This window comes from Littorina saxatilis, linkage group LG2 (assembly GCF_037325665.1).
Source record: "Littorina saxatilis isolate snail1 linkage group LG2, US_GU_Lsax_2.0, whole genome shotgun sequence".
NCBI classification, from domain to species: Eukaryota; Metazoa; Mollusca; class Gastropoda; order Littorinimorpha; family Littorinidae; genus Littorina; species Littorina saxatilis.
The window spans coordinates 86842062-86866437 of NC_090246.1; the positions used below are offsets into that span (position 1 = coordinate 86842062).

The 24376-nt window shown below is 41.3% G+C and overlaps 1 protein-coding gene across 1 annotated transcript in view; it reads right to left on the reverse strand.

Moving 5' to 3' along the window:
* Nucleotides 1-24376, reverse strand: part of LOC138960437 (uncharacterized) — a 220068-nt gene that overhangs the window by 60598 nt on the left and 135094 nt on the right. Inside the window, exons 42-63 of the mRNA XM_070332349.1 lie at nt 23705-23746; nt 22827-23393; nt 22050-22091; nt 21172-21738; nt 20376-20417; nt 19504-20070; nt 18718-18759; nt 17840-18406; nt 17044-17085; nt 16172-16738; nt 15372-15413; nt 14499-15065; nt 13705-13746; nt 12832-13398; nt 10975-11016; nt 9808-10374; nt 9048-9089; nt 7848-8414; nt 7087-7128; nt 4290-4856; nt 2032-2073; nt 866-1432 (exon numbers count right to left, since the gene is read on the reverse strand). Coding sequence (XP_070188450.1) covers nt 866-1432; nt 2032-2073; nt 4290-4856; nt 7087-7128; nt 7848-8414; nt 9048-9089; nt 9808-10374; nt 10975-11016; nt 12832-13398; nt 13705-13746; nt 14499-15065; nt 15372-15413; nt 16172-16738; nt 17044-17085; nt 17840-18406; nt 18718-18759; nt 19504-20070; nt 20376-20417; nt 21172-21738; nt 22050-22091; nt 22827-23393; nt 23705-23746 — 6699 coding nt within the window. The remainder of the gene's footprint in view (nt 1-865; nt 1433-2031; nt 2074-4289; nt 4857-7086; nt 7129-7847; nt 8415-9047; nt 9090-9807; nt 10375-10974; nt 11017-12831; nt 13399-13704; nt 13747-14498; nt 15066-15371; nt 15414-16171; nt 16739-17043; nt 17086-17839; nt 18407-18717; nt 18760-19503; nt 20071-20375; nt 20418-21171; nt 21739-22049; nt 22092-22826; nt 23394-23704; nt 23747-24376) is intronic.

Genomic DNA, 24376 nt, shown 5'->3' on the forward strand with positions numbered 1-24376 from the left:
ACAGGTTTAATCATCAAACATCTTTTTCAAAACAGACGTTCAACTTCTTACACAGTATGCCTTTTGTGCTGCTTTGCGTTTGTTTGTTTGTTTATATAATAAGCTTTAGAGCTCCATGAAAACTATTTGTTAGTGTGAATTTTACTTGCACATTTTGTGGACCCGGCCATAAGTTAATTGTCTTTATTTTTTAAAACTTCATTCAGGATAAACAACTGATGTTTCGGTATCTTTCGGATGAATTTTGAAGTGATTTCATTGAGGAATAACATTTTTTTCTGCATAACTGATCGCCTGTGTACCCCATTTTATACCTACCGGGGTTGATGGTGGTTTGTGTCCTGTAAAACACGACAAAGTCTGATAATAGCAGCAATTACTATCTGAATAATCAAAAGACAAACAATGTTTATAGAAGAACGCTTTTGACAAATGTGGCAACTGAGACAGCAACAGGCAGATCTGCATTTCAATGTGCTTCCTGAAACTTTAGATTCTGGTAAGCTAAGTGAATTATGGTACGGTTTGTGGAAAAGAAGGATTACGTAGGAATTTCATCCACGTAATTTGAGTCTCAGCTTCAACATCCCGGACGAGTTTTTTGTTTTGTTTGATGCTTCCGGTTAAAAAAAAGAAGTTTTACACTAATCACGTGCATTCAAGCGTTCTCACCACCTTTGTTTGTCGTTTGATCTTTTCTTGAAATGTTGGATGTGATTATGATAAAGCAGTTCCCCAGTATGCATATATATATGGATCATAAGCGAATACACAGACAAATATTGATACGTTTTATTCCTAACTTAAAGTCTCATACACAAATACGGTAAAACAAAGCTAAACACACACACCCGAAGACACATACCTGGACAGAAGGCAGAGAAGACTTTGTCTCTTAGAGTTCTGAGTTCACTGAACTCCTGCACAGCAAAGCTGTTCTCCGCCGCTGGCTTGCTGGCGATACTGTCCAACTCCGTGGTGTCTGTCAGGCCGATACCAATGGCGTAGATGTGGATGCCTGCTGCTCGCGCCTGTTCGGCTTCAGGAATGGTTCTGCGAGAGTTGATGTTGGAGATACCGTCAGTTATCACGATGCCGATGTTGGGAACGTTGGGACGGTCGCCGTTTGCTCTGGTGTACATTTGTGTTCTCATGGTGTTGAGGGCGTCGGCTGTGTTGGTGCTGCCGTAACGGTAGGGAATATCGTCGATGGCCTGGAAGATGGCTAGTTTGCTGTTGTATTCGTTGAGATGGAACTGTACGTAGTCTTCAGTGCTGTAGATGACGACACCCACGCGCACGTTGCCACTGTCAATGTCGGCGATGAAGAGAAAATCTTTGACGAAATCCTTCATGAGTACGAAGTTGGGTTCTGTCACACTGGTGGACGCGTCCAGCACAAAGACCAGGTCGATTTCGGCCTCATCACAACCTGTGTGACATGGGAAAAGAACGATTACTGATATGAAAGCAGTTCCCCAGTATGCATATTTTATCAAGACATAGACAGACCAGAGACGGCGGCCTTTCTTATGGAGAGATATCAGAAAAAACGAGTTGTGGGTGCTGTAGGGATTTCGGAACAGTGAATCACTAAATGTCCGTGTTGCTGTTGATGAATAATCAAAACTGCCAAACAGATTAACAAAGTAAAACTATTTACCTCATACAAAAATACATTTGAATTTGCGTAAAAAACTGCAATTAAATTTCGACCCATTTGCTGGGTTAGTACGTCTTTTTGATACAGTAACTTACTTTATTTAACTATCTGCTTTCTATGAAAATGGAAACGCCTGAGACTTTGTACTGGCTAGTCCTGGTTAAATTGTGTGTGTGCCTGAAATGCTCGCTGACTGAATGACTGTAAGCTAACAAGTGAATCCTTCTTAATAATAAGCCTTCATGTCATAAATCTTGCTGTTATTGCTTTTTTCGTTTGCTGTTTTTGGGGATTTATAATGAAAAGTGAAATACATTAACTGGGGAGAACTAGGCAAAAAAAACCAAACGTTAGATAAATTTAATCACCTTTGATAACAGGCGGCAGCGTCAGAGGAGGAAGAGTGGTCACTGAAATGAAACAGACTCAAATCATAATACACAATAAACCATTTAAAAAGAAACAAAAATACCAATAGAGCTGCAAAAAAAAGCTACAGGTACAAGGGCAAGTTTCAATTAATTTATCCTACAGGAAACATAGTTTTAGCCTTCACGGTGCCCGTCACACTAAACAAATAATCCGGGGTTGGCTAAGAACTAGAGAGGTCTGGGGAACGTACTCAGTTAAAAAAGCTTTCATATTGCAGAATATCTCTCAAAGCCAGCTCTCTTGTATAACAGAAACAGGGTAAGCTTGTACTAGCTGGTTTTGGCATTGTCAATGCATACATCGCACATATTGTACGCAAGAGTTACATGTACGCTCAAATAACTAATCTATTGACATACAACCATGTCATTACACTACTGTCGAGTATGTATACCCATTGGTATGGTACCTTGGTAATCTGTAATGTAGAAAAAGAGACATATTTAATATAAACAAAACAATTTTTTTGAGCTAAACTTAATTCTTCCTGACACGGAAGCATATATATAGGAAACCTCCCAAACTGACATAATCACAGAACATTACAAAGAAAACTAATCACAAATATTAACAGCTATTGTGTTTTCAGCGTAGCAATAGGGTCCGATATTTAGACGAGACAAGTATAATGCCGACGAGTCGAAGACGAGTCGCATTATACTTGTTCGAGTCTAAATATCGGACCCTATTGCTACGCTGAAAATACAATAGCGATTATATAGCTGTTCTGACCTTTATTTTTTGTTCTAAACTTACAAAATGACAGTTTTGCGTCGATGCGTTGATCTCAGGTTTTGATAGCAGACGCCGTTTCTTATGCGCATTAGTTTTGCGCAGGCGCCACACTGACTTTGGAAAAAAACTCGATTTGACAACACAGCTGTTAAACAGCTTTTCATTAGTTCATTCGTATACAACAAAAAGAAGTTTGAGTTTTTTAAATTTTGAACAAAACTACTTATGAAGAAGACCAAAACACAACATCAACGGAAAACTAGAAACAACTGAAGAACTAGGATGCAACAAGGGGAGGAAAAGAGAACAGCTAATCCGTACAAAGCGAGAAGACGGCAGCGACGTTTTCAGTTTGGGTGAATGGCATTTATACTTGTCTCGTCAAGAAGCGAATTTTTCAACCTCAGTTATAAACGACTACATGGATGTTAGTGCCATGGGTTGTACATCAATACTTTAGAGGGAAGTGGGGTATTTAGTGTGGAGTTACGAGATAAGAAAAGCCGAATGCGAAAGTTTTTGTCAGTCGGCAACTGTGAACTAAGCTCACAGGCACACAAAAACGGCTGTTCTGTTTTACTCCCCTGTTTGTACTACATCTTTCGACTTTGGGCATTTTGTGGTGTTTAGGGACAGAAAATAATAGGTTTAGTCCTGTTTCATCGGGAAGTTAGCAGAAAAGGGTATGCTATCGACATTTGTAAAGCTGAAAAACATTCCCGAGAAGAATTTCAAGTTGTCAGTGTATGCCTTTGTCGATCAGTGACTATCGTGTGGTACAGATCTTTCTTTCTTTATTTGGTGTTTAACGTCGTTTTCAACCACGGAGGTTATATTGCGACGGGGAAAGGGGGGGAGATGGGATAGAGCCACTTGTTAATTGTTTCTTGTTCACAAAAGCACGAATAAAAAAATTGCTCCAGGGGCTTGCAACGTAATACAATATATGACCTTACTGGGAGAATGCAAGTTTCCAGTACAAAGGACTTAACATTTCTTACATACTGCTTGACTAAAATCTTTACAAACATTGACTATATTCTATACAAGAAACACTTAACAAGGGTAAAAGGAGAAACAGAATCCGTTAGTCGCCTCTTACGACATGCTGGGGAGCATCGGGTAAATTCTTCCCCCTAACCCGCGGGGGGTTGTGGTACAGATGGGTAAACCGTAACCATGCGTCTTTGTTATTGACAATATATGCTTTTGGATATTGGTAAAAATGGCCGACTTCCGTAGCATTATGCTTTGATGATAGGAAGAGACCATCCAATCACAGCCCCCGAATTCACCCACGTGTCTATCAGAATAGCTATATTGTTTTATGTAGGCAACATGATATGACATCACCTGAAAAAAACGCACATGAACTCTGTTTCATCATAAATAGTCATCGTTATTATGTTCTCGTCCATGAGAATTTTAATGGTAGATTAACACCATGTAGGACACTCACTTGGACAGAAGGCAGAGAAGACTTTGTCTCTCATAGTTCTGAGTTCACTGAACTCCTGCACAGCAAAGCTGTTCTCCGCCGTTGGCTTGCTGGCGATACCGTCCAACTCCGTGGTGTCTGTCAGGCCGATACCAATGGCGTAGATGTGGATGCCTGCTGCTCGCGCCTGTTCGGCTTCAGGAATGGTTCTGCGAGAGTTTATGTTGGAGATACCGTCAGTGACCACGATGGCGATGTTGGGAACGTTGGGACGGTCGCCGTTAGCTGTGGTGTACATTTGTGTTCTCATGGTGTTGAGGGCGTCGGCTGTGTTGGTGCTGCCGTAACGGTAGGGAATATCGTCGATGGCCTGGAAGATGGCTAGTTTGCTGTTGTAGTCGTTGAGATGGAACTGTACGTAGTCCTCAGTGCTGTAGATGACGATACCCACGCGCACGTTGCCACTGTCAATGTCGGCGATGAAGAGAAAATCTTTGACGAAATCCTTCATGAGTACGAAGTTGGGTTCTGTCACACTGGTGGACGCGTCCAGCACAAAGACCAGGTCGATTTCGGCCTCATCACAACCTGTGTGAGATGGGACAAGAACGGTTACTGGTAAGAAAGCAGTTCTCCTGTATATCCATATTTTGAAATGAAATAGACAGACCAGAGACGGTAGCCTTTCTTATGGAGAGATATCACGAAAAACGAGTTGTGGGTGTGTGCGGATTTTGGAACAGTGAATCACTAAATGTCCGTGTTGCTGTTGATGAATAATCAAAACTGCCAAACAGATTAACAAAGTAAAACCTCATACATTACAAAAATACATTTGAATTTGCGTAAAATACTGCAATTAATTTTCGATCCATTTGCTAGTTTGTACTTTTTTTGATACAGTAACTTACTTAACTTTATTTAGCTATCTGCTTTCTATGAAAATGGAAACGACTGACACTTCGGACTGGCTAGTCCTGGTTAATGTGTGTATGTGCCTGAAATGCTCGCTGACTGAATGACTGTAAGCTAACACGTGAATCCTTCTTAATAATAAGTCTTCATGTCATAAATCTTGCTGTTAGTGTTACTGCCTTTTTCGTTTGCTTTGTTTTGGATTTATAATGAAAAGTGAGATAGATTGTCACGATTTAGTGACATGGATCAAGAAAGTGTCACTGTGTGGGGTGCCTTCTCTTGGTCAATTGCGATAGAAAGCGCCTGTGCTTTCTGTCAACGGTTGTGGGTTTTGCTGACAGAGCATAACGAACACGGGTATTTTGTGTTGCACGGATTTCACGGGGGTGATTTCTGCTGTCGAGGCAGAATTGTCTTTCTTTCTTTCTTTATTTGGTGTTTAACGTCGTTTTCAACCACGAAGGTTATATCGCGACGAGGGAAAGGGGGGAGATGGGATAGGGGAACTGAACTGGGGTATGTGACAGGGTTAGTCACGTGATTTCGTCAAGGTTGTCTGTCTGAGACATGTTAACCGGACACTCGAAAACTCAGCGCTGGGGAGAACGGTCGGTGTCTTATATTTCCTGCGAGTTTGATGGACTTCATCGCTTTGATTTCTGCATTGATATTCAACGCGCCGCTCTGCATGTACAGGAGGGCTTCAGGAAAACTTCAGTTTGAGACCACTTTCTCTCCGTTCACATGCGGTCTGACGTAACGGGTCGTCAATTTCTCTTCGCTGTGCGGGAAAGAAATTTCACCGCATAAAGGAATCGGCAAGAGGGTGAATGGGGTATCGCTGTTGACGAACAGGTGCCATTCAAAGGAGGAAGGGGTTTTCGCTTCAATGAGAGTGCTACCTACATAGGCTTTTGAGGTAATAAATCCTTATTTAACGCTGTTGACGAGTCTGTGTTTGTGGAATGAAATACTCTCTGTTGTTCTTTCCAGGTTAGCGCATAATTTGCTCTTTGTGACGCTAAAATAATAATCTGTATATGGTTTTTGCAGATATGGAGAGAAGGAAGGAAATGGCTGATTTGTTGTTATAAAAGTTCGTTTGTGCAGGCCCACGTGCTCGATGAGATATATGTAAAGATGACATGTTTAAAGGTGGAGGTTGAGGGGTAGCTTGGCATGTTTAGTGCACCGGTGCTTTTTGTTGCAGCCTTTCTTCATCTTCTACTGTTGCTGGCTGTTTTGCTGCCTATTTGCGGACGCTGTAACCGGACCATCAGACGTAACCAGCTAACCGGTTAACCAGCGACTGAGTGAGGCGCCTGATGTCTCCACTTTTCCCTGCTTCGTAGCCACGCCAGACGGCACTACATTCTACGGAGCAGTTGTGGAGACTATGAACTAATTACAGGCCGTCCACTCAGTGGCACAACAAAGCTAAGTGCACCATGTCTTATGCACCCTTCATACCACCTGGTCATCTATTATATTTGTGATTATACTCGAGTGGTGACGACGTGGGGTGTGTGACACCTGCATAAATTAGCACTTTTAGGCAGATCAGCTATATTTTCATAACTTTACACGGGATCAGCGTGTTACTATAATTTTCTACACTTAACTGGCATTTGTTGTCAGTGACCTCTTGGTATTTTACGTTTTGAACGTAAAAGAACATAATTATATGGAGTGAAGTCTCGAGGGAGGTGGCGTGATATTGCATAAACAGGCGTCTGAAACTTATACTTTTGTTGATTCTATCTATTTGTATGACTGCGGGAGTGGATCGTGGTGTGGTTAGTTAGTTAGAAGTAACTAACCGTTCATAATCACCTTATTGTGATATTGAAACGTGACATAGATGAACTGTGCAAAAAACCCGTTAGATAATTTTAATCACCTTTGATAACAGGCGGCAGCGTCAGAGGCGGAAGAGTCGTCACTGAAATGAAACAGACTCAAATCAAAATACACAATGAACCATTTAAAAAGAAACAACAATACCAATAGAGCTGCCAATGAAAGCTACAAGGGCAAGTTTTAATTCACTTAGCCTACAGGAAACATAGTTTTAGCCTTCACGGTGCCCGTCACACTAAACAAAGAATCCTGTTACGGTTGGCTAAGAACTAGAGAGAACTTGATCATGTACTCAGTTAAAAAAGCGCTTATATTGCAGAATATCTCTGAAAAGCCTGCTCTCTAGTATAACTCAAACAAGGTAAGCTTGAAGTACCTAGTTTTGGCATGGTGAATGCATACATCACACATATTGCACGGAAGAGTTACATGTACGCTCAAATGACTAATCTATTCACATACAACCATTTCATTACACTATGTATACCCATTGGTATGGTACCTTGGTAATCTGTAATGTAGAAAAAAAAGACATGTTTAATATAAACAAAACAATTTTTTTGGAGCTAAACTTAATTCTTCCTGACACGGAAGCATATATATAGGAAACCTCCAGAAGTGACATAATCACAGAACATTACAAAGAAAACTAATCACAAATATTGCTTTATGTAGGCAACATGATATGACATCACCTGAAAAAAACGCACATGAACTCGCGATCTGTTTCATCATAAATAGCTATCGTTATCATGTTCTCGTCCATGAGAATGGTAGATTAACACCATGTAGTACACTCACTTGGACAGAAGGCAGCGAAGACTTTGTCTCTCATAGTTCTGAGTTCACTGAACTCCTGCACAGCAAAGCTGTTCTCCGCCGTTGGCTTGCTGGCGATACCGTCCAACTCCGTGGTGTCTGTCAGGCCGATACCAATGGCGTAGATGTGGATGCCTGCTGCTCGCGCCTGTTCGGCTTCAGGAATGGTTCTGCGATAGTTGATGTTAGAGATACCGTCAGTGACCACGATGGCGATGTTGGGAACGTTGGGACGGTCGCCGTTAGCTGTGGTGTACATTTGTGTTCTCATGGTGTTGAGAGCGTCGGCTGTGTTGGTACTGCCGTAACGGTAGGGAATATCGTCGATGGCCTGGAAGATGGCTAGTTTGCTGTTGTAGTCGTTGAGATGGAACTGTACGTAGTCTTCAGTGCTGTAGATGACGACACCCACGCGCACGTTGCCACTGTCAATGTCGGCGATGAAGAGGAAATCTTTGACGAAATCCTTCATGAGTACGAAGTTGGGTTCTGTCACACTGGTGGACGCGTCCAGCACAAAGACCAGGTCGATTTCGGCCTCATCACAACCTGTGTGACATGGGACAAGAACGATTACTGGTAAGAAAGCAGTTCTCCAGTATATACATATTTTATCAAGACATGGACAGACCAGAGATGACGGCCTTTTTATGAAGAGATATCAGGAAAGACAAGTTGTGGGTGCTGCAGGGATTTTGGAACATTGGATCACTAAATGTCCATTTTGCCCTTGATGAATAATCGGTACTGTCAATGTGATAAACAAAGTAAAACTGTTTATCTTAAACAGAAATGAATTTGAATTTACGTAAAGTTGAGCAATTACGTTCTACCCGTTAGCAGGGCCAGTACACTTGAAACAGTAACTTGATTTATTTTGCTGGAATTGTTTTCAATTAACCATATCACCATAATTTACCATATCACCATTGATGAAAACGGAAACGCCTGACACTATAGTTTATTTATGGACTGTCTATTTTTGGTTAATTTGTGCGTGTGTTTGAAATGCTTGCTGACTGAATGACGGAAAAGCCGGCAAACACGCGAACCCTTCCTAATAATAACCCTTCATGTCATTAATCTTTTTTAAACTGTTTTTTTCTCTCCATTTTTATTATTATTGAAAATTGAATGTGAAATAAATTAACTGGCGAGAAAAGCGAAAGATAATTTCATCACCTTTGATAACAGGCGGCAGCGTCAGAGGAGGAAGAGTCGTCACTGAAATGAAACAGACTCAAGTCATAATCCACAAACGAACATTACAAAGTAAACATAAACCAATAGAGCTGCAAATAAAAGCTACAAGGGCAAGTTTCAATGAACTTAACATATCGGAGGTCCGGTTTTAGCTTTCACGGTGCCCTTCACACTAAACAAATAATCCGGTTAAGGTTGGCTAAGAACTAGAGAGAACTGGAACGCGTACTCAGTCAGTTAAAAAAAAGCGCATATATTCCAAAATATCTTTAAAAAGTCAACTCTCCAGTATAACACAAACAAGGTAAGCTTGAACTAGCTAGTTTTAGCATTGTCAATGCATTCATCATACATAGTTATTGTAAGCTAGGGATACCATTAACATAAATGACTGATCTATTTACATACAACCATTTCGTTACACTACTGTCTAGTATGTATACCCATTGGTATGGTACCTTTGTAATCTGAAATGCAGAAAGAAAGACATGTTTAATCTAAACAAAACAGTAACTGTTGAGCTAAACTCAATTCCACCTGTCACGTAAGCGTAGGCAACCTCACGAACTGACATAATCACAGAACATTACAAGGAAAACTATTTACACATATTGCTTCATGTAGGCAACATAATATGAAATCACCACCAAAACATCGTACACGAACTATATTTGATCATAAATAATCATCAGTAAATACGTTTACTTTACACTGATGAGAATGGTAGATTAACACTCACTTGGACAGAAGGCAGCGAAGACTTTGTCTCTCATAGTTCTGAGTTCACTGAACTCCTGCACAGCAAAGCTGTTCTCCGCCGCTGGCTTGCTGGCGATACCGTCCAACTCCGTGGTGTCTGTCAGGCCGATACCAATGGCGTAGATGTGGATGCCTGCTGCTCGCGCCTGTTCGGCTTCAGGAATGGTTCTGCGATAGTTGATGTTGGAGATACCGTCAGTGACCACGATGGCGATGTTGGGAACGTTGGGACGGTCGCCGTTTGGTCTGGTGTACATTTGCGTTCTCATGGTGTTGATGGCGTCGGCTGTGTTGGTGCTGCCGTAACGGTAGGGAATATCGTCAATGGCCTGGAAGATGTCTAGTTTGCTGTTGTATTCGTTGAGATGGAACTGCACGTAGTCCTCAGTGCTGTAGATGACGACACCCACGCGCACGTTGCCACTGTCTATGTCGGCGATGAAGAGGAAATCTTTGACGAAATCCTTCATGAGCACGAAGTTGGGTTCTGTCACACTGGTGGACGCGTCCAGCACAAAGACCAGGTCGATTTCGGCCTCATCACAACCTGTGTGAGATGGGACAAGAACGATTACGGGTAAGAAAGCAGTTCTCCAGTATATACATATTTTATCAAGACATGGACAGACCAGAGATGACGGCCTTTTTATGAAGAGATATCAGGAAAGACGAGTTGTGGGTGCTGCAGGGATTTTGGAACATTGGATCACTAAATGTCCATTTTTCCCTTGATGAATAATCGATACTGTCAATGTGATAAACGAAGTAAAACTGTTTATATCAAACAGAACTGAACTTGAATTTACGTAAAGTTGAGCAATAACATTCTACCCGTTTGCAGGGCCAGTACACTTGAAACAGTAACTTGATTTATTTTGCTGGAATTGTTTTCAATTTACCATATCACCATTGATGAAAACGGAAACGCCTGACACTATGGACTGTCTATTTATGGTTAATTTTTGCGTGTGTTTGAAATGCTTGCTGACTGAATGACAGAAAGCAAACACGCGAATCCTTCCTAATAATAACCCTTCATGTCATTAATCTTTTTTAAACTGTTTTTTTCTTTTCCGTTTTTATTATTATTGAAAATTAAATGTGAAATATATGAACTGGCGAGAAAAGCGAAAGATAATATCATCACCTTTGATAACAGGCGGCAGCGTCAGAGGAGGAAGAGTCGTCACTGAAATGAAACAGTCTCAATTCATAATACACAAAAGAACATTACAAAGAAAACATAAATCAATAGCGGAGCTGCAAATAAAAGCTACACGGGCAAGTTTCAATGAACCTTACATACAGGAGGTCCGGTTTTAGCTTTCACGGTGCCCTTCACACTAAACAAATAATCTGGTTAAGGTTGGTTAAGAACTAGAGAGAACTCGAACGCGTACTCAGTTAAAAACAAGTCGCGTAAGGCGAAAATACAATATTTAGTCAAGTAGCTGTCGAACTCACAGAATGAAACTGAACGCAACGCAACGCAGCAAGACCGTATACTCGTAGCATCGTCACTCCACCGCCTGTGGCAAAGGCAGTGCACGTGGAATTGACAAGAAGAGCGGGGTAGTGGTTACGCTATGCTGCATAGCACGCTTTTCTGTACCTCTCTTCGTTTTAACTTTCTGAGCGTGTTTTTAATCCAAACATATCATATCTATATATTTTTGGAATCAGGAACCGACAAGGAATGAGATGAAAGTGTTTTTAAATTGATTTCGAAAAAAAAAATTTGATAATAATTTTTATATATTTAATTTTCAGAGCTTGTTTTTAATCCGAATATAACATATTTATATGTTTTTGGAATCAGCAAATGATGGAGAATAAGATAAACGTAAATTTGGATCGTTTTATAAATTTTTATTTTTTTTTACAATTTTCAGATTTTTAATGACCAAAGTCATTAATTAATTTTTAAGCCACCAAGCTGAAATGCAATACCGAACCCCGGGCTTCGTCGAAGAGTACTTGACCAAACTTTCAACCAATTTGGTTGAAAAATGAGGGCGTGACAGTGCCGCCTCAACTTTCACGAAAAGCCGGATATGACGTCATCAAAGACATTTATCAAAAAACTGAAAAAAACGTTCGGGGATTTCATACCCAGGAACTCTCATGTCAAATTTCATAAAGATCGGTCCAGTAGTTTAGTCTCAGTGAATCGCTCTACACACACACACACACACACGCACGCACACACACACATACGCACATACACCACGACCCTCGTCTCGATTCCCCCTCTATGTTAAAACATTTAGTCAAAACTTGACTAAATGTAAAGAGCGCATATATTCCAAAATATCTTTAAAAAGTCAACTCTCTGGAATAACACAAACAAGGTAAGCTTGAACTAGCTAGTTTTAGCATTGTCAATGCATACATCATACATAATTATTGTAAGCTAGGGATACCAGTAACATAAATAACTGATCTATTTACATACAACCATTTCGTTACACTACTGTCTAGTATGTATACCCATTGGTATGGTACCTTTGTAATCTGAAATGCAGAAAGAAAGACATGTTTAATCTAAACAAAACAGTAATTGTTGAGCTAAACTCAATTCAGATGATGTATGCGTGTCTTCGTGTTTTCCAAGCCCTGAGACTTTCGCTGTGAACGTGGGATCTTTTTTCGTGCGCATGTGTGCACACGGGGGTGTTCGGACACCGAAGAGAGTCTGCACTAAGTTGACTCCGAGAAATAAATCTCTCGCCGAACGTGGGGATCGAACCCACGCTGATAGCGACCAACTGGCTACAAAGCCAGCGCGCTCCCAACTGAGCTACGTCCCCGCCCCGTAGGCAACTTCACGAACTGACATAATCACAGAACATTACAAGGAAAACTATTTACAAATATTGCTTCATGTAGGCAACATGATATGAAATCACCACCAAAAAATCGTACACGAACTATATTGCATCATAAATAATCATAGGTAAATATGTTTACTTTACACTGATGAGAATGGTAGATTTACACTCACTTGGACAGAAGGCAGCGAAGACTTTGTCTCTCATAGTTCTGAGTTCACTGAACTCCTGCACAGCAAAACTATTCTCCGCCGCTGGCTTGCTGGCGATACCGTCCAACTCCGTGGTGTCTGTCAGGCCGATACCAATGGCGTAGATGTGGATGCCTTCTGCTCGCGCCTGTTCGGCTTCAGGGATGGTTCTGCGCGAGTTGATGTTGGAGATACCGTCAGTGACCACGATGCCGATGTTGGGAACGTTGGGACGCTCGCCGTTTGCTCTGGTGAACATTTGAGTTCTCATGGTGTTGAGGGCGTCGGCTGTGTTGGTGCTGCCGTAACGGTAGGGAATATCGTCGATGGCCTGGAAGATGGCCAGTTTGCTGTTGTAGTCGTTGAGATGGAACTGCACGTAGTCCTCAGTGCTGTAGATGACGACACCCACGCGCACGTTGCCGTTGTCAATGTCGGCGATGAAGAGGAAATCTTTGACGAAATCCTTCATGAGTACGAAGTTGGGTTCTGTCACACTGGTGGACGCGTCCAGTACAAAGACCAGGTCGATCTCAGCGTTGTCACACCCTGAAGAACATTTCAGTTAACAGTTTAACAACTTATCTTGTATTGAAATGAAAAGCACAGACCAGCACAAATAGCCGAACAAAACTGGACGATTATGAAAAGTACAACTGATACCTGTTTATTTCGATTTCAATAATCTTCTCTGATGTCTGGACGATGTAAGCCACTACATTTCATTTTGTGACTGTTTACTGTTTGCTACAGCACATACAACTGGGATCATTCATCAAAAGTACATACACAAATGTGTTGAACATTGAAGCAGACAAGACACTTTCTTACGCCCCCTACCTCCCCCCCTCTTACCTGTCACAACAGGAGGCAGTGTCAGAGGTGGAAGAGTTGTCACTGAAATAGAACAAAGTTTCTTTTAACGGACTGATTCTTCAGGCCAGGACACAGACAGGGGGTCGACCAAGATCCACCATACAGAATCTGGTAATGTGGAAAACAACCAGGCGATGGACAAAAACACCTTAACCAGCAGGAAACGAAAGAAAGTTTAAAGAGAACTTATGATGTTGCACTGTAGATGTTTAACTTTACACAGATTCCATGAAAAATTACAACAAAGGTAATGTGTGTAATGTATGATAAGCTTCATGCACTTGTGGAGTAAAATTTAAAAAATCTTTTTAATCAGCATACAATATCATTACAACAAACGATTGCAAGAACGATGCATAAAGCAACAGTTTCAGAAAAAAGTATACTGTAAAGTCTGACAATATATGTATAATCCGTTACTCTTCTGTTTGAATATATACCCATTGGTATGGTACCTTTGTAACCTGTGATACACAGAGAAAGACATAATAAATAAAGCAAGCAAACATCAATTAGACCAAATTCCTTCTTACATAAAAGTACCAAAGATCTCAGTATCTATATTTGATAATGTGAGCAAATATCAAAAATATCAAAACAAGTAGGTAGGAAATTTAGCACCACACAAGATTAATAGTAGGCAATACAGAAGAGAACCTGTGACCAAAGGAAGTATGAAATAGATACCTCTACAGTATAAAAAAAAAGCTGGTCTTTACAGCGTACATTCTAATACGAAAAACAACAGACCTTACACAAAAAAATACACTCACTGGGACAGAAGGCTGCAAAGACTTGATCTCTCATCGCACGGAGCTCACTGAACTCCTGCACAGCAAAACTGTTCTCCGCCGCTGGCTTGCTGGCGATACCGTCCAACTCCGTGGTGTCTGTCAGGCCGATACCAATGGCGTAGATGTGGATGCCTGCTGCTCGCGCCTGTTCGGCTTCAGGAATGGTTCTGCGAGAGTTGATGTTGGAGATACCGTCAGTGACCACGATGCCGATGTTGGGAACGTTGGGACGCTCGCCGTTTGCTCTGGTGAACATTTGTGTTCTCATGGTGTTGAGGGCGTCGGCTGTGTTGGTGCTGCCGTAACGGTAGGGAATATCGTCGATGGCCTGGAAGATGGCTAGTTTGCTGTTGTAGTCGTTGAGATGGAACTGCACGTAGTCCTCAGTGCTGTAGATGACGACACCCACGCGCACGTTGCCGTTGTCAATGTCGGCGATGAAGAGGAAATCTTTGACGAAATCCTTCATGAGTACGAAGTTGGGTTCTGTCACACTGGTGGACGCGTCCAGCACAAAGACCAGGTCGATCTCAGCGTTGTCACACCCTGAAGAACATTTCAGTTAACAGTTTAGCAACTTATCTTGTATTGAAATGAAAAGCACAGACCAGCACAAATAGCCGAACAAAACTGGACGATTATGAAAAGTACAACTGATACCTGTTTATTTCGATTTCAATAATCTTCTCTGATGTCTGGAAGATATAAACCACTACACTTCATTTTGTTACTGATTACTGTTTGCTACAGCACATACAACTGGGATTATTCATCAAAAGTACATACACAAATGTGTTGAACATTGATGTAAACAAGACACTTTCTTACGCCCCCTACCTCCCCCCCTCTTACCTGTCACAACAGGAGGCAGTGTCAGAGGTGGAAGAGTTGTCACTGAAATAGAACAAAGTTTCTTTTAACGGACTGATTCTTTATGCCAGGACACAGACAGGGGGTCGACCAAGATCCACCATACAGAATCTGGTAATGTGGAAAACAACCAGGCGATGGACAAAAACACCTTAACCAGCAGGAAACGACAGAAAGTTTAAAGAGAACTTATGATGTTGGACTGTAGATGTTTAACTTTACAAAGATTCCATGAAAAATTACAACAAAACTAATGTGTGTAATGTATGGTAAGCTTCACTTGTGGAGTAAAATTTAAAAAATCTTTTTAATCAGCATACAATACCATTACAACAAACGATTGCAAGAACGATGCATAAAGCAACGGTTTCAGAAAAAAATATACTGTAAAGTCTGACAATATATGTATAATCCGTTACTCTTCTGTTTGAATATATACCCATTGGTATGGTACCTTTGTAACCTGTGATACACAGAGAAAGACATATTAAATAAAGCAAGCTGAGCAAACATCAATTAGACCAAATTCCTTCTTACACATAAAAGTATTAAAGATCTCAGTATCTATATTTGATAATGTGAGCAAATATCAAAAATATCAAAACAAGTATATGTAGGTAGGAAATTTAGCACCACACAAGATGAATAGTAGGCAATACAGAAGAGAACCTGTGACTAAAGGAAGTATGAAATAGATACCTCTACAGTATAAAATAAGCTGGTCTTTACAGCGTACATTCTAATACGAAAAACAACAGACCTTACACAAAAAATACACTCACTGGGACAGAAGGCTGCGAAGACTTGATCTCTCATCGCACGGAGCTCACTGAACTCCTGCACAGCAAAACTGTTCTCCGCCGCTGGCTTGCTGGCGATACCGTCCAACTCCGTGGTGTCTGTTAGGCCGATACCAATGGCGTAGATGTGTATACCTGCTGCTCGCGCCTGTTCGGCTTCAGGAATGGTTCTGCGAGAGTTGATGTTGGAGATACCGTCAGTGACCACGATGCCGATGTTGGGAACGTTGGGACGCTCGCCGTTTGCTCTGGTGAACATTTGTGTTCTCATGGTGTTGAGGGCGTCGGCTGTGTTGGTGCTGCCGTAACGGTAGGGAATATCGTCGATGGCCTGGAAGATGGCCAGTTTGCTGTTGTAGTCGTTGAGATGGAACTGCACGTAGTCCTCAGTGCTGTAGATGACGACACCCACGCGCACGTTGCCGTTGTCAATGTCGGCGATGAAGAGGAAATCTTTGACGAAATCCTTCATGAGTACGAAGTTGGGTTCTGTCACACTGGTGGACGCGTCCAGTACAAAGACCAGGTCGATCTCAGCGTTGTCACACCCTGAAGAACATTTCAGTTAACAGTTTAGCAACTTATCTTGTATTGAAATGAAAAGCACAGACCAGCACAAATAGCCGAACAAAACTGGACGATTATGAAAAGTACAACTGATACCTGTTTATTTCGATTTCAATAATCTTCTCTGATGTCTGGACGATGTAAGCCACTACATTTCATTTTGTGACTGTTTACTGTTTGCTACAGCACATACAACTGGGATCATTCATCAAAAGTACATACACAAATGTGTTGAACATTGATGTAGACAAGACACTTTCTTACGTCCCCTACCTCCCCCCTCTTACCTGTCACAACAGGAGGCAGTGTCAGAGGTGGAAGAGTTGTCACTGAAATAGAACAAAGTTTCTTTTAACGGACTGATTCTTCAGGCCAGGACACAGACCGGGGGTCGACCAAAATCCACCATACAGAATCTGGTAATGTGGAAAACAACCAGACGATGGACAAAAACACCTTAACCAGCAGGAAACGAAAGAAAGTTTAAAGAGAACTTATGATGTTGGACTGCAGATGTTTAACTTTACACAGATTCCATGAAAAATTACAACAAAAGTAATGTGTGTAATGTATGATAAGCTTCACTTGTGGAGTAAAATTTAAAAAATCTTTTTAATCAGCATACAATATCATTACAACAAACGATTGCAAGAACGATGCATAAAGCAACAGTTTCAGAAAAAAGTATACTGTAAAGTCTGCCAATATATGTATAATCCGTTACTCTTCTGTTTGAATATATACCCATTGGTATGGTACCTTTGTAACCTGTGATACACAGAGAAAGACATAATAAATAAAGCAAGCAAACATCAATTAGACCAAATTCCTTCTTACATAACAGTACCAAAGATCTCAGTATCTATATTTGATAATGTGAGCAAATATCAAAAATATCAAAACAAGTATATGTAGGTAGGAAATTTAGCACCACACAAGATGAATAGTAGGCAATACAGAAGAGAACCTGTGACTAAAGGAAGTATGAAATAGATACCTCTACAGTATAAAAAAAAAACCTGGTCTTTACAGCGTACATTCTAATACGAAAAACAACAGACCTTACACAAAAAATACACTCACTGGGACAGAAGGCTGCGAAGACTTGATCTCTCATCGCACGGAGCTCACTGAACTCCTGCACAGCAAAACTGTTCTCCGCCGCTGGCTTGCTGGCGATACCGTCCAACTCCGTGGTGTCTGTCAGGCCGATACCAATGGCGTAGATGTGGATGCCTGCTGCTCGCGCCTGTTCGGCTTCAGGGATGGTTCTGCGAGAGTTGATGTTGGAGATACCGTCAGTGACCACGATGCCAATGTTGGGAACGTTGGGACGCTCGCCGTTTGCTCTGGTGAACATTTGTGTTCTCATGGTGTTGAGGGCGTCGGCTGTGTTGGTGCTGCCGTAACGGTAGGGAATATCGTCGATGGCCTGGAAGATGGCCAGTTTGCTGTTGTAGTCGTTGAGATGGAACTGCACGTAGTCCTCAGTGCTGTAGATGACGACACCCACGCGCACGTTGCCGTTGTCAATGTCGGCGATGAAGAGGAAATCTTTGACGAAATCCTTCATGAGTACGAAGTTGGGTTCTGTCACACTGGTGGACGCGTCCAGCACAAAGACCAGGTCGATCTCAGCGTTGTCACACCCTGAAGAACATTTCAGTTAACAGTTTAGCAACTTATCTTGTATTGAAATGAAAAGCACAGACCAGCACAAATAGCCGAACAAAACTGGACGATTATGAAAAGTACAACTGATACCTGTTTATTTCGATTTCAATAATCTTCTCTGATGTCTGGAAGATATAAGCCACTACATTTCATTTTGTTAGTGATTACTGTTTGCTACAGCACATACAACTGGGATTATTCATCAAAAGTACATACACAAATGTGTTCAACATTGATGTAGACAAGACACTTTCTTACGCCCCCTACCTCCTCCCCCCCTCTCTTACCTGTCACAACAGGAGGCAGTGTCAGAGGTGGAAGAGTTGTCACTGAAATAAAACAAAGTTTCTTTTAACGGACTGATTCTTCAGGCCAGGACACAGACAGGGGGTCGACAAAGATCCACCATACAGAATCTGGTAATGTGGAAAACAACCAGGCGATGGACAAAAACACCTTAACCAGCAGGAAACGAAAGAAAGTTTAAAGAGAACTTATGATGATGGACTGAAGATGTTTAACTTTACAAAGATTCCATGAAAAATTACAACAAAAGTAATGTGTGTAAGTATGGTAAGCTTCACTTGTGGAATAAAAATTTTTAAATCTTTTTAATCAGCATACAATATCATTACAACAAACGATTGCAAGAACGATGCATAAAGCAACAGTTTTAGAAAAAAGTATACTGTAAAGTCTGACAATATATGTATAATCCGTTACTCTTCTGTTTGAATATATACCCATTGGTATGGTACCTTTGTAACCTGTGATACACAGAGAAAGACATATTAAATAAAGCAAGCAAACATCAATTAGACCAAATTCCTTCTTACATTAAAGTACCAAAGATCTCAGTATCTATATTTGATAATGTGAGCAAATATCAAAAATATCAAAACAAGTAGGTAGGAAATTTAGCACCACACAAGATGAATAGTAGGCAATACAGAAGAGAACCTGTGACTAAAGGAAGTATGAAATAGATACCTCTACAGTATAAAATAAGCTGGTCTTTACAGCGTACATTCTAATACGAAAAACAACAGACCTTACACAAAAAATACACTCACTGGGACAGAAGGCTGCGAAGACTTGATCTCTCATCGCACGGAGCTCACTGAACTCCTGCACAGCAAAACTGTTCTCCGCCGCTGGCTTGCTGGCGATACCGTCCAACTCCGTGGTGTCTGTTAGGCCGATACCAATGGCGTAGATGTGTATGCCTGCTGCTCGCGCCTGTTCGGCTTCAGGAATGGTTCTGCGAGAGTTGATGTTGGAGATACCGTCAGTGACCACGATGCCGATGTTGGGAACGTTGGGACGCTCGCCGTTTGCTCTGGTGAACATTTGTGTTCTCATGGTGTTGAGGGCGTCGGCTGTGTTGGTGCTGCCGTAACGGTAGGGAATATCGTCGATGGCCTGGAAGATGGCCAGTTTGCTGTTGTAGTCGTTGAGATGGAACTGCACGTAGTCCTCAGTGCTGTAGATGACGACACCCACGCGCACGTTGCCGTTGTCAATGTCGGCGATGAAGAGGAAATCTTTGACGAAATCCTTCATGAGTACGAAGTTGGGTTCTGTCACACTGGTGGACGCGTCCAGTACAAAGACCAGGTCGATCTCAGCGTTGTCACACCCTGAAGAACATTTCAGTTAACAGTTTAGCAACTTATCTTGTATTGAAATGAAAAGCACAGACCAGCACAAATAGCCGAACAAAACTGGACGATTATGAAAAGTACAACTGATACCTGTTTATTTCGATTTCAATAATCTTCTCTGATGTCTGGACGATGTAAGCCACTACATTTCATTTTGTGACTGTTTACTGTTTGCTACAGCACATACAACTGGGATCATTCATCAAAAGTACATACACAAATGTGTTGAACATTGATGTAGACAAGACACTTTCTTACGCCCCCTACCTCCCCCCTCTTACCTGTCACAACAGGAGGCAGTGTCAGAGGTGGAAGAGTTGTCACTGAAATAAAACAAAGTTTCTTTTAACGGACTGATTCTTCAGGCCAGGACACAGACAGGGGGTCGACCAAGATCCACCATACAGAATCTGGTAATGTGGAAAACAACCAGGCGATGGACAAAAACACCTTAACCAGCAGGAAACGAAAGAAAGTTTAAAGAGAACTTATGATGTTGGACTGCAGATGTTTAACTTTACACAGATTCTATGAAAAATTACAACAAAAGTAATGTGTGTAATGTATGATAAGCTTCACTTGTGGAGTAAAATTTTAAAAAATCTTTTTAATCAGCATACAATATCATTACAACAAACGATTACAAGAACGATGCATAAAGCAACAGTTTCAGAAAAAAGTATACTGTAAAGTCTGCCAATATATGTATAATCCGTTACTCTTCTGTTTGAATATATACCCATTGGTATGGTACCTTTGTAACCTGTGATACACAGAGAAAGACATAATAAATAAAGCAAGCAAACATCAATTAGACCAAATTCCTTCTTACATAAAAGTACCAAAGATCTCAGTATCTATATTTGATAATGTGAGCAAATATCAAAAATATCAAAACAAGTATATGTAGGTAGGAAATTTAGCACCACACAAGATTAATAGTAGGCAATACAGAAGAGAACCTGTGACTAAAGGAAGTATGAAATAGATACCTCTACAGTATAAAAAAAAAGCTGGTCTTTACAGCGTACATTCTAATACGAAAAACAACAGACCTTACACAAAAAATACACTCACTGGGACAGAAGGCTGCGAAGACTTGATCTCTCATCGCACGGAGCTCACTGAACTCCTGCACAGCAAAACTGTTCTCCGCCGCTGGCTTGCTGGCGATACCGTCCAACTCCGTGGTGTCTGTCAGGCCGATACCAATGGCGTAGATGTGGATGCCTGCTGCTTGCGCCTGTTCGGCTTCAGGGATGGTTCTGCGAGAGTTGATGTTGGAGATACCGTCAGTGACCACGATGCCGATGTTGGGAACGTTGGGACGCTCGCCGTTTGCTCTGGTGAACATTTGTGTTCTCATGGTGTTGAGGGCGTCGGCTGTGTTGGTGCTGCCGTAACGGTAGGGAATATCGTCGATGGCCTGGAAGATGGCCAGTTTGCTGTTGTAGTCGTTGAGATGGAACTGCACGTAGTCCTCAGTGCTGTAGATGACGACACCCACGCGCACGTTGCCGTTGTCAATGTCGGCGATGAAGAGGAAATCTTTGACGAAATCCTTCATGAGTACGAAGTTGGGTTCTGTCACACTGGTGGACGCGTCCAGTACAAAGACCAGGTCGATCTCAGCGTTGTCACACCCTGAAGAACATTTCAGTTAACAGTTTAGCAACTTATCTTGTATTGCAATGAAAAGCACAGACCAGCACAAATAGCCGAACAAAACTGGACGATTATGAAAAGTACAACTGATACCTGTTTATTTCGATTTCAATAATCTTCTCTGATGTCTGGAAGATATAAGCCACTACATTTCATTTTGTTAGTGATTACTGTTTGCTACAGCACATACAACTGGGATTATTCATCAAAAGTACATACACAAATGTGTTCAACATTGATGTAGACAAGACACTTTCTTACGCCCCCTACCTCCTCCCCCCCTCTCTTACCTGTCACAACAGGAGGCAGTGTCAGAGGTGGAAGAGTTGTCACTGAAATAAAACAAAGTTTCTTTTAACGGACTGATTCTTCAGGCCAGGACACAGACAGGGGGTCGACCAAGATCCACCATACAGAATCTTTTAATGTGGAAAACAACCAGGCGATGGACAAAAACACCTTAACCAGCAGGAAACGACAGAAAGTTTAAAGAGAACTTATGATGTTGGACTGTAGATGTTTAACTTTACAAAGATTCCATGAAAAATTACAACAAAACTAATGTATGTAAGCTTCACTTGTGGAGTAAAATTTAAAAAATCTTTTTAATCAGCATAAATATCATTACAACAAACGATTGCAAGAACGATGCATAAAGCAACAGTTTTAGAAAAAAGTATACTGTAAAGTCTGACAATATATGTATAATCCGTTACTCTTCTGTTTGAATATATACCCATTGGTATGGTACCTTTGTAACCTGTGATACACAGAGAAAGACATAATAAATAAAGCAAGCAAACATCAATTAGACCAAATTCCTTCTTACATAAAAGTACCAAAGATCTCAGTATCTATATTTGATAATGTGAGCAAATATCAAAAATATCAAAACAAGTAGGTAGGAAATTTAGCACCACACAAGATTAATAGTAGGCAATACAGAAGAGAACCTGTGACTAAAGGAAGTATGAAATAGATACCTCTACAGTATAAAAAAAAGCTGGTCTTTACAGCGTACATTCTAATACGAAAAACAACAGACCTTACACAAAAAATACACTCACTGGGACAGAAGGCTGCGAAGACTTGATCTCTCATCGCACGGAGCTCACTGAACTCCTGCACAGCAAAACTGTTCTCCGCCGCTGGCTTGCTGGCGATACCGTCCAACTCCGTGGTGTCTGTCAGGCCGATACCAATGGCGTAGATGTGGATGCCTGCTGCTCGCGCCTGTTCGGCTTCAGGGATGGTTCTGCGAGAGTTGATGTTGGAGATACCGTCAGTGACCACGATGCCGATGTTGGGAACGTTGGGACGCTCGCCGTTTGCTCTGGTGAACATTTGTGTTCTCATGGTGTTGAGGGCGTCGGCTGTGTTGGTGCTGCCGTAACGGTAGGGAATATCGTCGATGGCCTGGAAGATGGCCAGTTTGCTGTTGTAGTCGTTGAGATGGAACTGCACGTAGTCCTCAGTGCTGTAGATGACGACACCCACGCGCACGTTGCCGTTGTCAATGTCGGCGATGAAGAGGAAATCTTTGACGAAATCCTTCATGAGTACGAAGTTGGGTTCTGTCACACTGGTGGACGCGTCCAGCACAAAGACCAGGTCGATCTCAGCGTTGTCACACCCTGAAGAACATTTCAGTTAACAGTTTAGCAACTTATCTTGTATTGCAATGAAAAGCACAGACCAGCACAAATAGCGGAACAAAACTGGACGATTATGAAAAGTACAACTGATACCTGTTTATTTCGATTTCAATAATCTTCTCTGATGTCTGGAAGATATAAGCCACTACATTTCATTTTGTTACTGATTACTGTTTGCTACAGCACATACAACTGGGATTATTCATCAAAAGTACATACACAAATGTGTTCAACATTGATGTAGACAAGACACTTTCTTACGCCCCCTACCTCCTCCCCTCCCCTCTTACCTGTCACAACAGGAGGCAGTGTCAGAGGTGGAAGAGTTGTCACTGAAATAAAACAAAGTTTCTTTTAACGGACTGATTCTTCAGGCCAGGACACAGACAGGGGGTCGACCAAGATCCACCATACAGAATCTGGTAATGTGGAAAACAACCAGGCGATGGACAAAAACACCTTAACCAGCAGGAAACGACAGAAAGTTTAAAGAGAACTTATGATGTTGGACTGTAGATGTTTAACTTTACAAAGATTCCATGAAAAATTACAACAAAACTAATGTGTGGTTAGCTTCACTTGGGGAATAAAATTTAAAAAATCTTTTTAATCAGCATACAATATCATTACAACAAATGATTGCAAGAACGATGCATAAAGCAGTTTTAGAAAAAAGTATACTGTAAAGTCTGACAATATATGTATAATCCGTTACTCTTCTGTTTGAATATATACCCATTGGTATGGTACCTTTGTAACCTGTGATACACAGAGAAAGACATATTTAAATAAAACAAGCAAACACCAATTAGACCAAATTAGTTCCTACACACATGTAATAACAAACTCAATTTCTTTCGCTGATAATGTGAGCAAATAAAAATAAGAACATTAAAAAAGTCAGTAAGAAATTTAGCACCACACAAGAGTAATAGCAGGCAATACAGAAGAGAATTTGTGAC